This window comes from Lytechinus variegatus, chromosome 18, assembly GCF_018143015.1.
Source record: "Lytechinus variegatus isolate NC3 chromosome 18, Lvar_3.0, whole genome shotgun sequence".
Lineage (NCBI taxonomy): Eukaryota > Metazoa > Echinodermata > Echinoidea > Temnopleuroida > Toxopneustidae > Lytechinus > Lytechinus variegatus.
Genome location: NC_054757.1, coordinates 15,722,519 through 15,737,155, shown reverse-complemented (window position 1 = coordinate 15,737,155; position 14,637 = coordinate 15,722,519). Strand labels below are relative to the sequence as shown.

The window sequence follows — 14,637 nt, the reverse complement described above, 5'->3', positions numbered from 1 at the left end:
ACCTAATAAGGGGGGGGGCAGACTGCCCTCCCCCCTGACGAGTCACAACACATGCAAGTGACGTATCCCTGCCCCTCCCCCCTGACGAGTCCAAAGTGATCCCTGACGAGCCATAAGTGACCCCTCTCCTATGTGAAGACTTTTTTTTTGCTTGTCAATTTTTTTTTACCATTTGTACCTCGGTCACATTTGCTCTATGGCGGCTGTACGGCGAGTCGGAAACAGCCGTTTTAACATTTTTGAACCAGCTGCATATAGGTGGTTTGTATATAAAACAAACGAATAAACGGCTGTTTTAATTCGCCTTACGGCTGCCGTACATCAAATGTGACCGAGGTTTAAGTCTCGGTATAAAAATCAGTGCTTTTTAGTATCAATAATCTTCAATACTGTCTTTCTAGGCACGGGATTAAATCCGATCAGCCTTTCATCCACCGGTTTTCTATAGTGCGTTAACAATTCCCTAGTGACGCTAAAGACCACACGCAGAGGGGGAAGGGGGGATTGCGGGGGCGTTAAGGGTCGAATGCAAATTACAAACGCCGTCTTTTGATCGCTCTATATCATTTCGAGCAGGAACAATAATAAAAAAACCCGGATGTGCGGTTTAGTAGTCCATAGTTTTTTTTCTTATTAAAAAAAACATTGAATGAAGAAAAAGAAAACGCTTGGGATCCAGATGACATCCCCATACAAAACATCAAAGTTTTGAAAAAAAGTCAAACTGTATGATACTCATTGTAATTTCCATACTGCAGTATTTGATAAATCCTATCATTTGAGGCCTATTTTTTTAGTTTAGCAACATTTTGTGAATAAATAGGCTAGGGCCATTACACACATAATGGGAACTGATACATGTGACAATCCTTTTTTTAGTGCCGCATGTGTTTATTCAAATGAGGAAACTCTTCACCCTCTATATTTTATTATGAACATGATGAATGGGTGCTACTGCGTACATTTCGCGAACCGATTCCATTGTTGGATGCATGGAATATCTCTGTCGTTCTTTGATTTTCGCCATCATTTCCGATTGATCATGTGTTGATGTAAGAGCGATTGTTTTGAGGTGCAAACAATTTAAGATAAATTTCATATATCTTCAGGACTGAATTCATGTTCTCTGAGAACGTAAATGACACTTTCCCGGCAATATCGGAAAGGCAAATGAAATAGAGTTACAAACATCTCAAATTAATGCAGGATCGATCACGCATGATTTTAAATTTAATGCGAGTGTAAACGATTTAAATAACTGATATTCCCGTATATGGACGAACCCATGTTGTCAGAAAAAAAATTGTTGAAGATATGCCTTATAGAAAATTCAAGCGCGCTTCGTGTCGTGTCGTTTTTTCGTGCTTGCACCATTTACATAGGCCAAATGAAATCTGATCTAGTTATATAGCAATATAATGAGGCATATCTTTTAAAGTAGCTGATAGGGCAGCTAGGCATTGTGGCCCCGGGTAAATCTATTAGTGCCCTCACTAGTATGGACTTGGTTGTATACCCCCCCCCCGATTTTTAAGTTTATCTTTCTTTTAATTATGTTAACAATTTGCAAAGATTTTGTATCCCTACGCCGATACAAAAGGTAAGTTATAATCAAAGTTCTAATAATCCCGCCTTCTTCTTTTTAGATGCCTATTGACATTACCGCCCTAAAAATATATATGTACATAATTATACCAAAGGGCTATACATACTTTGTTGGTTTCAACGTGCCCAGGATTTTATAGGTCTAATAATTTTCGACACCCCCCCCCCCGTTTACATGAAATCGCCGAACAATTTTTCAAAAGATTCTAGTGTTGGATGACTTTTAAAAGCATTAAAATATTATAAGAGGGCAAAAAAGTAGACTCCACAGGATGTTCTTTCTTATCCTCTTTTAAGATTAACTGATTAAATACCTAACAATGGTGCTGTTTAAGTCATTAAAGATCAAAGCGGCCATTTGCTTTCACAATATAATGCGCGGCAAGTTCTTTTCAAAGAAAGTATCCGACATAGACTATATTGATTAATTATCATTGAAGGGTCATGGGCGTAGCGGACATAACTATTCTGCGAAAGATCCTGCTCTTTTCATTGCGCTTGAGCGTTTTTCAGACTACTCGTTACAATGGGCTTCTAAATTGATTAATTGTGTATACATTGCACGAGTATGGAAACATAATGAATTGCGAAGAAGCACCATTACACTCACCTGCTGCGACAAAATAATCCAATGATTATATAAAATGAAATGAAATTACTTGAATACTTTTGCATCAAATATTATGGCATAAAATCACAAATTTTGTAATTTGAACCATCAAATTAATGGCAAGGTGAATTGTATCATTCTAAAACAGGAACAAGCAATTATCGTGCATTGGTGGAAGAAATAGTTAATTTTTAAGCAGGGTTAATTAGATATATATGAATTCTTCCACCTTGAAACGTACTAGAAGTATTTATAAAAATCATTTATTAGACAGTTTTTGGCTCAATATTTCGTACATTTATGCCTTTATTTCGTGTCGGAGCAGAAATAAACACAAGCGATAATCGTACATTGTTTGAAAATACCGTAGATTATTGCGAAAGGCAGTCAGATGCTTTCCGCCTCATAACTATTTAGAAATCTACGGCCTATTTTATCTATTAACATGCCAAATATTTTGCGTCATTTCATGTCGGGTCGGATTCAAGAACAAGCTATCATCGTACATTGTTCGAAGAAAAAAAAGGTTATTTTATTTCCGCCTTAAAACTATTTTCGAATAATCTAGGACACATGTTATCTGTCAATGTTCCATATATTTTGTTTTCTGGTCGAATTCAAGAACAAGCGATTATCGTACATTGTTCAAAGAAATACGTAATTATTTCGCAAGTTTTATTATATGAACACGAATCTTTCCACCTAGAAACGTACCAGAAATATTTTCAAAACCATTTAAGACACTTTTTAGCCCAATATGTCATTTTTTATACCTTCATTTCTCGGTTCATTTCGTGCCAGAGCGGAAACAAACACGCAAGCGATAATCGTACATTGTTGGAAAATGCCGTAGATTACAACGAAAGGTAGTAGGATTCTTTCCGCCTTAAAACTATTTAAAAGTATATTTCGAATAATCTACGACCCATGTCTATTAATATTCCATATATTATGTTTTATCAAATGTCTGCTCGAATTCAAGAACAATCGATCGTCGGACATCGTTCAAAGAAATGCATAATTATTTCGCAAGTTTAATGATATGAACACGAATCTTTCCACCTTGAAACGTACCAGAAATATTTTTAACACAATTAAAAACACTTTATAGCTCAATATTTCATTCTTAATTTCGTGCCAGAGTGGAAACAAACACACAAGCGATAATCGTACATTGTTGGAAAATATCGTAGATTATTACTAAAGGTAATTAGATTCTTTCCGCCTTAAAACCATTTTAAAAGTATATTTCGAATAATCTAGGATCCGTGTAATCTATTAATATTCCATACATTTTGTTTTATTACATATCTGTTCGAATTGCGACGATTATCGTACATTGTTCAAAGAAATACATAATTATTTCGTAAAGTTTAGATACATGAATACAAATCTTTCCACATTGAAACGTACCAGAAATATTTTTAAAACCTCTTAACACACTTTTTAGCTCAATATTTCATTCTTTTATACTTCCATTTCGTGCCGGAACGGACCTAAAACTATTTAAAAGTAGGCCTATATTTTGAATAATCTACGACCCATTTATATTCCATATATTTTGTTTTATTAAATGTCTGGTCGAATTCAAGAACAAGCGATCATCGGACATTGTTCAAAGAAATGCATAATTATTTCGCAAGTTTGATTATATGAATACGAATCTTTCCACCTTAAACGTACCAGAAATATCTTTATAACCATTAAAAACACTTTTTAGCTCAATATTTCCTTAGTTTCCCGGTTCATTTCGTGCCGGAGCGGAAACAAACAGGCAAGCGATAATCATACATTTGGGAAAATACCGTAGATTACTATACGAAGGGTAATTAGATTCATTCTGCCTTCAAACTATTTAAAAGTATTTACGACCAATTTATCTATTAATATTCCATATCTTGTATTATTGATTGTCTGGTCGAATTCAAAAACAAGCGATTATCGTACATTGTTCTAAGACATACATAATTATTTCGTAAAGTTTAGTTACATGAATACAAATCTTTCCACATTGAAACGTACCAGAAATATTTTTAAAACCTCTTAAGACATTTTTAGCTCAATATTTCTTTCTTTTATACTTTCATTTCGTGCCGGAACGGACCTAAACAAACACGCAAGCGATGATCTTACATTGCTAAAAGTTACTATGTCATATTTTATGTCGGGGTCGGATTAAGAATAAGTGATGATCGTACTTTGTTGGAAGAAATAGATCATTATTACGCAACGGAAATAATATAAAACTAATATCAATATGAATCTTTCCACCTCGAAATGTATAAGAATTATTTTGCTAAAAATCTAAGACACTTTTTAGCTCAATATTTCATACTTTAATACCTTCATTTCGTGTCGGGCAGACAAGAAAATCGCCTCATCGGTCGCGCACATTTCACCAACGGATTTAGAAAGCACACCATTTTGAGTACGAGTATTCGCCTGCAAGTTGGCCGCGTGCAAGCTGCGAGAAGCGGCGAGAAGCTGCAATGATAAAATCTAGGATTAATGGGGCTGTTAATCTGCTTTAATCTGAGCAGCGCGCCGCCGCTAGCTGCGTCTAGCGGGGAGATACATCCTGTTCACTAATTACCGCAGCGGGGGTGTGCTCGCGGGGTGCACGCTGCCAATACAATATGGATGCGGTCCCTAAGATCATTTTGATATCTCCCATAACCAATGAGATGCCAACCTTCCCGATTTCATCGGGAGGCTCCCGAAAATTCATCCCAACTCCCGCCCTTACGATTACCATCCTTATCCTCCCGAAATTACGATTTTTTTGCATTGATCAAAATCATCAAATTGGATTGGAAGGACATGTATCGTCTGCTAACTTTATCATGTAGTAACTCCATTACGTTCGCTGCTACTTAATTCTTTGTGAAAGGTACACAAATAAGGAGCAGCGAAAAGCTGGTGCATGTGATATGCCGAACGGGAATCCACTGTGCACCAGGCCGGTAGGCCCGGCTAGCTTCGCGAGGCGTGTGCGCTCGCGGCCACTGGATTGTCGAGTCGTGCGGTGGAATATCGGTGTGTGATTCCGGCGTATTGATGGGTTGATATTGACACGAAATGGCGAAAAGAAGACCAAGAAATTGTCTCAGAAGTATAAGACTGAATACAGTCTCCAGAACCTGTGTGTTCGGAAAGAGGAATTTACCATGCATCTTGCGCAATTTGCAGCGTGGACATTTCAGTTTAGCAGGGACGTCGTGATGATAATTCGGAAGCACAAACGTTCGGGAGCAAACGGCATAGGCCTACGGACAATTGCGAAGACAAGATCTTCGAGCTCCACTAGTACCCTGTTGTCTTTATTTCACTTTTTCACCAAGCAAGGGACCAGCGCTGAGCTTTTCTTTACTGGATTTTAATATAGTGGAACACAACCTGCCTATAGCCGATTATTATTATTATTTGTTTTGGCGTCACCTGTGCCTGGGAGGCGAAAAGCGAACTGAATCACTGTGACCCGCAGGTCTCTCCTCCCGATATAACTGATTGGGGGGGGGATGCAGGTGGACCACTACACCGGGGTTTCCCCCTACTCTTATAGTGATAATTCCTCATTGTTGTTGAACAGGTACTTCATTTGTCCCTTCATTTTTTTTTTACATGTGAAAATGCATTTTTGACATGTTTGATATTTTTTATGTTAAAAAAGTGGGAACAATGTTTATTTCAAAACATGTGAAATGCCCCAAAATAAAGGTCAGATTGCACCAGAGAGCATCTAGAAACCCAGAGCATCTAGAACCCCGGCCGCAAGGGTCGAGCGCTCTGCGCTCGAGATGTGCGCTACGCGCACATAATTTGGTGGCGGTTGCAAATCCTCCCTAATTCTGATTTCCAAAAGTTGGCATCTCTGTAACCACAGCGTGTCTTTTTTAGAATCGATAATGTATGGTGCCCCATGTCTGCACACCCCTTCATTTTATACACCATTTGCGGGCTCTGATGAGAAAAGATTGCATTTCAAACCCTCCTCACAAAGTACCTGAATTCCTTTTTTTTTAATTCTGTGTAGACCCAGGATTTTCTATGAATAATTTTGTATTCTAGATGTAAAATTATATTGTCATTACATTTCTTCTTTGATTAGAATTATGCTGATATGGATATGAGCTGACATGTGGCACTGCACAAACATGGAGGAATACCCATATTTTAATGTATTTGAAACTCAAGCATGCAGTATCTCTTCAATCAAAAGGGAGTACTGGAATGTAATCTTGATTCCATTTTGTTCAAGATTTGTTAAAAAAAAAAAAGCTGTAGGCTTCTGTGGGAAAAGCATATAGAAACAATATATACACTTATTGAACCACTATGTTCTGATTATTTTCAGAAAAAATCCTGAAAAAATACTTTGCGATTGAAAATATAGTGAACATTTTCAACAGTATGACTTTTCAAAAAAAAATTATGCTCCCTAATCAGTATGGTGAACATTACCTGCATGGCACAATGACCTTGATTGCTCATTGCCACTTTTCAATTACTTCCAAATCCATACGTGTGGTTTCCCGGGAGGGGAGATCTCTTTATGCCATGAACAATAGTCTATTATATAGCTATCATTATCGCTATCATCCTTGAATTGGAAGTAATCCTATGTTTTATTACAATTGCAGTTGATGCTTGTACACACGAAGGCATAGCACATCTAAATGGAGAGAAGTGGTACCATTCGATGTCTCAGGAATGTAGCTGCATCGATGGCAACGTCAACTGCATAACAATTAACTGTCCATTATCTACCAATGGACAAGAATGCATTAATGGAGAGACTGGTGTGCATGCATTCTGTCAGGACATAACCTGTCAATCTTCAGGTGATCGATTTCTTCTGTATTAAAGTCAGTGGAATAAAATCTAATTGATTATCTCTGTTCAACAAGCAAGTTCTGATGTGATTTTTTAAACATAAATTTTTTTTTTAGTGCAGAATTTATGATTAAATCATTTGTTACACATTTGGGTGTTAAAACCATCTCAGAATGTAAATAATTTGAAGAAATCTTATTAAAAAGCTTGACTTACTAGTTAATGAAAATTATAAAGGACAGATATTGCAACCTTTTTGTAGAGAAAAAAGGTCTATACTGGAATTAGAAGACCAGATTTAGATAATATGAGGTTGTCACCATTTCCATATTTCTCAAATATACCTGTTTAGAGAAATTTTTTGTAAAGTGCCACATAAAATGTTATGGCTACAGTTTTTCCTGCCTTTCCAGGCTAATAGGTACATTGGGTAAATGAGAATTCATTATCTCAATTATTATTTGATTCAGCTGTGCAACCAGCCTGCAAGCATCAAGGAACTAACAGAGCCGTTGGGGAGATCTGGTTTACGGACCCTTGCACCTCATGTACCTGTTTATCATCTCAGAAGGTGGTCTGCATTACCATATCTTGTCAATTTCATGCTCTTGGACAGGGGTGCAGGGCTGTACCCGTAGAAGGCCTCTGCTGCCCCCAGATTGTGTGCCATGGAGGTAAAACTCTCAAAATTCTCAATCTAGTTATCTTCTTAAAGACTATAAAAAGAGAAATGTAAATGTATGTGCACCCAGAAATGTTTTTACTATAGGGCCATATTCACAAGCACGAGATGGGTTTGAGACGTCATGGCTCCTGTAAATTTCTATGATTTGTGAATGATTTCTATGTTCATTTTTAATGTTGCCAAATAAAACTCTATTCAGCATTACAGTATACTTTTAACAATGACATAAGTAATATATTTTATATATATATATATATATATATATATATAAATGTGTAAAGCTTTTACATGTACAACAGCTGTTGGCAACTCTTTTTTATTTAAATATTGTAAAGAAATGGATGAAGAGAACAATGGTAGGCGTAGCTTAAATCAAGGTTCCCCAGAGCTATCTACCCTTTGGAAAAATTGGTGATGCCGAAAAAATGTCTCTGCCGGGAATCGAACCCGGCATCTTTTTTTCGGCATCACCAATTTTTCCAAAGGGTAGATAGCTCTGGGGAACCTTGATTTAAGCTACGCCTACCATTGTTCTCTTCATCCATTTCTTTACAATATATATATATATATATATATATATATATAAAATGAATGAAGATCAATTAAGTAATCAATTTCACTGGAGCTTCCCATTTCCCATATTGGTTTGTCATTGCAGAAATTAGAGTGTTGGAACAGAAAGACCTTTTGTGACAATTTCATAATATATGTGACCTACCACCCCAAAACCACTAATAAGTCGCCAGATAAGGTTCTCTGTCAATAGCCAAAATAGTAATCTAGTTTCCAAAATCCAAAAATTAAACAAATAGCTTACCTGAAAGAGCAATTCCTCTTCTTCACACTGTGAAAATTTGAAGTCATAAAGTTGATAAACAAAAGTTTCTTGGACACTATTTTTTCAGATTACTTAGAAGTTTCACTGAGATTATACAGTATGCAGATCTCATGCTTGAGTGAACCCCAAGCTTCAAACCTTGTTTTCCCCTTATTTCTCAAGCTCTTGCTGAATATCCTCTGCATTCAATCAAGTACTTGTAATGGCTATCGTTGGTCAATTTTAACATGTTATATATCATTTTAAAGCTTAGGAAATGAATTTTCAAGCTCAATAAAAATCTCAAGAATCATTTTAGTATTGGGCTGGCAGGTCTCATATGTACATCCAACGACCTACATGCATGTGTGGGACCTTCCGAATGGTCTCTGTTACTTGCTCACATGAAAAGTTGTAATGCTCTAAAATTATCTTGGTTTGAGCAGTACAAGAAATGAAGTTAGGATGGAGTAGAATGAGTGTCAAGCATACAGAATAGTTTATAATTATATGTTTGTGTGATGGGAGTCACAACCAAAAGCCATTGTAGGGACAGTGATTTTATTTTTAGTAGCAAATCAATAGATAAAATATGTTATGGTCTTTGCTTTTCATGCAAACATTCATTGAATTAAGCTTTGCAAAATGGAGTTCATGATTTTGCCGTGAACTTTTTTCATGAAAAGATTGATTTTTATTTTAGATAAAATTTTAAAAGGAATTACAGTGTTTCATAAATGGAAAAGGCCATTAAAAACAACACAGAAAATTACAGTCCTGACCATTGCTAAATGTGGCTTAGATGTTTGTTAGGGTCCCCAAGTCTTTTGTCTTCCATGAAATTCAGTTCATAGTTGCATGTCTGGTAGTATGGAGCACCTTCAAGGGGAAGTTTGGCAGGAAGATGATTGCACCTTCTGCATTTGCCTCAATGGACATCAGAGATGCACCCAAAAGATTTGCCCAACACCAAAGCCACATTGCCGTTACGCAAAGCCAAGGCCAGGCCAGTGCTGCAGGGAAATTGTGTGCATGCCAATTGGAGGTATGTGGGTTTTAGATCAAATTTTTTCAATTTTCTTTCAATTCATTTATTATCAATTTCAATAAAAAATAACACAAAAGTAAAATATGCCACGATAAAATTATAAATTAATTCACAGTAACAAGCCATCAATACCAATTAGAACATTGGATAGATATATGTATTAAATGAAGCATAAAGAAAATGAGACTTTTTCAATTGGTGATGTTAAGAGTTGGTCCTAGAAGCACATTATCAGATTATTTTTAGAACGTAACAGTAAATATCCAAACACACACATCAATTTAAATTCTGTTTACATTGATAGTCAGCAACTTAGTATACAATTTATTATACATTCTATGTTTTAAGGCTCAGATCGTTTTATGGTTACTATTATTGTAACATTGCTATACAATGATAACTACCATAGTAACAGTCCTCATTAAACAACCAAAATGAAGGATTTTATGTTAGTTACCATTGGATAGCTAAGTTGCCGTAATGTTGATTTCTCTCTGTCAAGCAAACTCATGCCGGGACAGCCCGCTGTTAGATAAGTTCTATCTCAATGACGAGGTCTGGAGATACGACGCTTGTACCTTAGCGCAGTGTGAGAATGGAGAAACCATCGAGATCAAAGAACGATGTCCATTTGTCAACCCTCCCCCAGGATGTTTCCTTGTAGCAATTCAAGGGCAGTGCTGCCCTCATATCGACTGCAGCCAGGGTAAGAATCTATCTCATTCTCTTGTTCTCAGATAATATCAGTTAATCTCTCATGCAGTATTTTGTATGTTTTGCATGTAATGGTCATTGTCATCAAGTGGAATGAGTACCTCTTCCAGATTTTCTTTGTGTAAATGAAAGCATAATCCCAAATGAATGAGGTAGAATAATGTGCATTGCTGTGAACTGCTGAAATATTAAAGCACTATATACATGTAAATGAATTTATTTTATTGTATTGCGTAGCCTAAAAAATCGACTGAGTATAATATGAGGAAAGGGTTTCATCAACGATATTTAGTCATCAGACAAGTTGTCAGATCTGACAACTTTTCTTGATATTTATTAGCTAGATTTGTAAGATTTTTTTGACTCTTTGTAGGATATGGGAGTCCAAAAATAATATAAAAATAATACAAAACTTATACTAAAAGTAAGTTGTATGCATGCATAAATGCATAGGGTAATTGTCAGATAAAACAGACCTTTTCAGATAAAACATATAAGTGTCCTTTCAGAAATGTTCCCCTAGACAAGTAATGTTTCTATTTCTCATCTATATTTCCAGGTAAACAAGGGCAATGTCCTCTGCAAGGGGCGTACACCCAGTCAAGTGGCTTAGATCTTTGCGTTCATGATGCAGATTGTCCTGGTAGCAAGAAATGTTGTCATGATGGGACCAGTCTGAATTGTGTCAACCCTCTTACAATTGGTAAGTCATTAATTAGGAAACTAACTGATAATTGCTATTTCGATGGGGTGACAAAGTCCAGATTTTTAGCTGATTTTAGCTATTTTCATTTTTCATTTTCAGCTTTTTTGTTTAATTTGTCTGTGCAAAAGTTAGGAGCTTATGCAACTTTAGCTTTATTCATTTTGAAGTCACTAACACCCCTTTGTTTTATAAATAATAATGATAGAGTTATTACACTTTTATATGGTGCTTAATACATAGGGGCGGCATCTTTAAGCATTTTCTGATAAAGCTTTCCAGAAGTCACATCAAATTAACAAATGACTTGAACCTGTTCATGATTGAAATGAGGTACCCAAATTCCCTTCATTTAATGAAATGAAACTGATTTTCTTCTAGCCTCAATCAAATATCAACAAATAGTATACTTTGAACTGTTTGTTACAAGCAGCAACATTAATATATATCTACATAACTTAAGTTGATGAGAATAAAGATGGCTTGTAAGAAATCACATGTTCCAGTTGTGCATTAATTCTTGTGTAACTTGCGGAAAGATTTATGAATTGCCTAGTGGAATGAATTTTGAGGGTAAAATATTTACAATTATTTTTAATATTTTCTTTGAACACTAGAGAGCATTGATATTGATTTTGTTGTGCAAGCATCATCAGGGCCCCATTTTACAAATGTCAATAGTGGATCATAAAACAATTTTTTTACCGATTGATTATTCCATGAAAGAGCTTTGATTGTGCCAACTGATAAATGAGATACATGTATTGATTGCATATTGATTGAATTGATCCATGAGATAAAGGAGCTTATCCCCGTGTGAAAATATTTAGTGATTAGTTTCAGTTAATTCTCCATGTACATTCTTTGTCTTGAAGCACCGGTATAAACATAAATGTGTACACTAAGCCCAATCTGTTAACCTTGACAGCCATTTAAAGCTTGTCTTTTAGCATCCATTGTCTCTTTTGGCGCTATTATACATTGTTGTGTTCTAGCTTGTGGTTCATTCATGCGATTTCACTCTGATGAGTGCATGTCTGTTTTTTTAAAGTTGTAAAAGCATATCTAAACCACTCCTCATTCCAAGATCAATTTTCTATTAAGTGGAAGCTTGCACAACATTAGCCTGAGTGTATTTCAACCATCTCTGAATCACTTTTTAGATCACCCTGGACAGTGCCCACCCAGCTTCGTGAGCAAGCTTCCCATTGGTCAGGCCTGCATCATGGAATGCTACTCCGACCGAGATTGCCCCACCTACGAGAAGTGCTGCATGTCACGTGGTTGTGGCATGTCCTGCAAGCGACCGATCGTCCTGACCAACCGTCGACCTCTGTCCAATGTCACTGGACACCTCTGCAGCGTCCTGGAGAATCTTGTCGGGAGCCATACGACAGGCAAGTTCAGTAAGTGGTGGGGGGTTGGGTGCGGAATGAAATAGTATACTTCAGTCAGTATCATCATTAACCCATCAACTACCGAATGCTGCCATCCCCCACGGGCTTCAATGTGGTAACCAGCTGGTCCATGTAAGCACTGGGTTAAAGGGATACTCCACCCTGAAATCAAAATGATATGAAGAAATGTTATTGAATTCATGAAGCAAAACTGAACATTTTATCTCTTTCATGAAGAAATTCATAAAAGGAATTTCTCTTGTAATCATGATTAGACTGGGGATGATTTACATGTTATTTGATATCACACCATGCTTGTCGTTTTTGGAACAAATTTTTTTATTCAAACTAAATTAAAGTTGAAATGTTTGTAATTTCTATATACTCCCTTTCATTACTTACACATTTCATTGAACGATTGCTAATATGCAGAGGAGAATAACACCTGGATCTAAATAAATTCTGGAAAAGCACCTGAGAAACTTCATAGTCCTACATCCTGTTTATAAGAAATATGCAGATACTGCAGTTTCTTTCTTATTTTGCATTTGATTCCAATAAAATTTTGCCTGTTGTGCTTGTTTTAAATTTTCACCTGTCAAAGTGTAAATGATTTTGGTTGGAGTATCCCTTGCTCATTTACATTGATAGCATTGATGTTTCATTTCAGTGTAGTGAATAGTATTAATTCTTTGTATTCTTGTTGTAATTATATAAATATGTAACTCTTGTGAATATAATTGTACTGCATGACTGTCAATTATTTATTTCATTGTGTATTATGTTTAAAATAGACCATTACTGTGTAGAAAAGTACATGTATATACATTTCTATCCATATTGATTGCATGGCTATATGATTCACTTTTGTATGTATCCACTGTGAAATTTTAGATTTATGTCATTTTCATTGTATAAGCCAGTTTGTTGTTGTATTTGTTATGTGTAAATGTTAAACATTTTATATCTTGATTATTCTGTCATCCAGGGTTAATCCTGTTGGCACAATATCACTAAAACTTGGCACGCACATTCTTTACAACATAAATTACAAGCCAGTAGAAAGTGAATCAAAGGCTGTAATTTGTCAAATTTCACACTTTTAATAAATGTACATGAATAATGCTTAGTATTATACCGAATGCATGTCAATATAAAATGGTAATGCATTGCCATATACATCCTCGATATTCATTTTATATAGAAAAGGGTGGGCAGTGCCCAAAGTTTACTGATCTGAGAACGCAACAGCGCCCTCTTGTGGCAGAGTGTATCTTCGATAATGACTGTCCTGGGGTGAGGAAGTGTTGTCCAACTCGCAATTTCAAGATGTGCCTAAATCCCATTATAAATGGTAAGTACTGTTTTAAGACAAAATGAAGAATTTGAATGGAGGAAAACAGATGACGGATTGATAAGGGAAGATTATAGAGAATAGAAAGAGAGAGGGAGCAGAATTAAAAAGATGAGAAGCAGACAGCCAGGTGGACAAAAATTAAAGGAAGATGAACGAAAGAAGTAGATTTGAGATGAAATAAAATATTCAAACAGAATTTGGGAGAACTCTGAACTTAGCTCCAACAATAGTGTTTTGAAAAGTTTTTGAAAAACAAAATGCATGTTATTAATAATAAGAACTGGAAATAAAGTTATTTAAAAGAATATTTTTTTTTCAACAGATTTGTCTGGCATTGTATTACAGGTAAAGTCGTCTAATGTACTATTCAGAAATGCTGTGGAAATCAAATATTTGATATGTAGAGAGGCTTTCAATGTCTCATATTTCCCTGAAACGTTTATTGTTAAACATCTTAATTGAAATTGGATAAATGATTCATGTACTCTCCAGGCATCCTTCAAAAAGTAAATTTTCCCATTGAAAATCAATTAAAAAACTGCGTGTTGAATTTGTTGCTAATTCATAATGAATACAATTACCAATACAAGGTTGTATAGTAATATACAGCGGGTTCCATGACAGTTGCTCCAGTGACAATTGCTCCGCTCTAAATTCCACACACCAATCAAATGACCAACTTCAACCTTGGGTTTAACACTATACACTACCCTACAATAAACCCTAAAGCTAATATAAAACCCTATTGCAACCCTAACCCTACATCTTAGATGAAATTAGGCCTGGAGCAATTGTCGCAGGAGCAGGTGTCATGTCACCATACAGGAAATGTAACTCTGAGTCAATTTCTACTTTTTCTCATTTCCAT

At 35.9% G+C, this 14,637-nt stretch overlaps 2 protein-coding genes across 2 annotated transcripts in view; both read left to right on the top strand.

Annotated features, from left to right (window-relative positions):
* LOC121432205 (kielin/chordin-like protein) overlaps positions 1-12,633 on the top strand; it is a 47,191-nt gene extending 34,558 nt beyond the window's left edge. The window contains exons 20-25 of the mRNA XM_041630058.1: positions 6,856-7,056; positions 7,519-7,722; positions 9,398-9,595; positions 10,101-10,304; positions 10,872-11,015; positions 12,179-12,633. Of these exons, the coding sequence (XP_041485992.1) occupies positions 6,856-7,056; positions 7,519-7,722; positions 9,398-9,595; positions 10,101-10,304; positions 10,872-11,015; positions 12,179-12,456 (1,229 nt within the window). The 3' untranslated portion in view covers positions 12,457-12,633. The remainder of the gene's footprint in view (positions 1-6,855; positions 7,057-7,518; positions 7,723-9,397; positions 9,596-10,100; positions 10,305-10,871; positions 11,016-12,178) is intronic.
* A 926-nt stretch (positions 12,634-13,559) lies between these two features.
* LOC121432204 (balbiani ring protein 3-like) overlaps positions 13,560-14,637 on the top strand; it is a 61,714-nt gene continuing 60,636 nt past the window's right edge. The window contains exon 1 of the mRNA XM_041630057.1: positions 13,560-13,766. Within this exon, the coding sequence (XP_041485991.1) occupies positions 13,571-13,766 (196 nt within the window). The 5' untranslated portion in view covers positions 13,560-13,570. The remainder of the gene's footprint in view (positions 13,767-14,637) is intronic.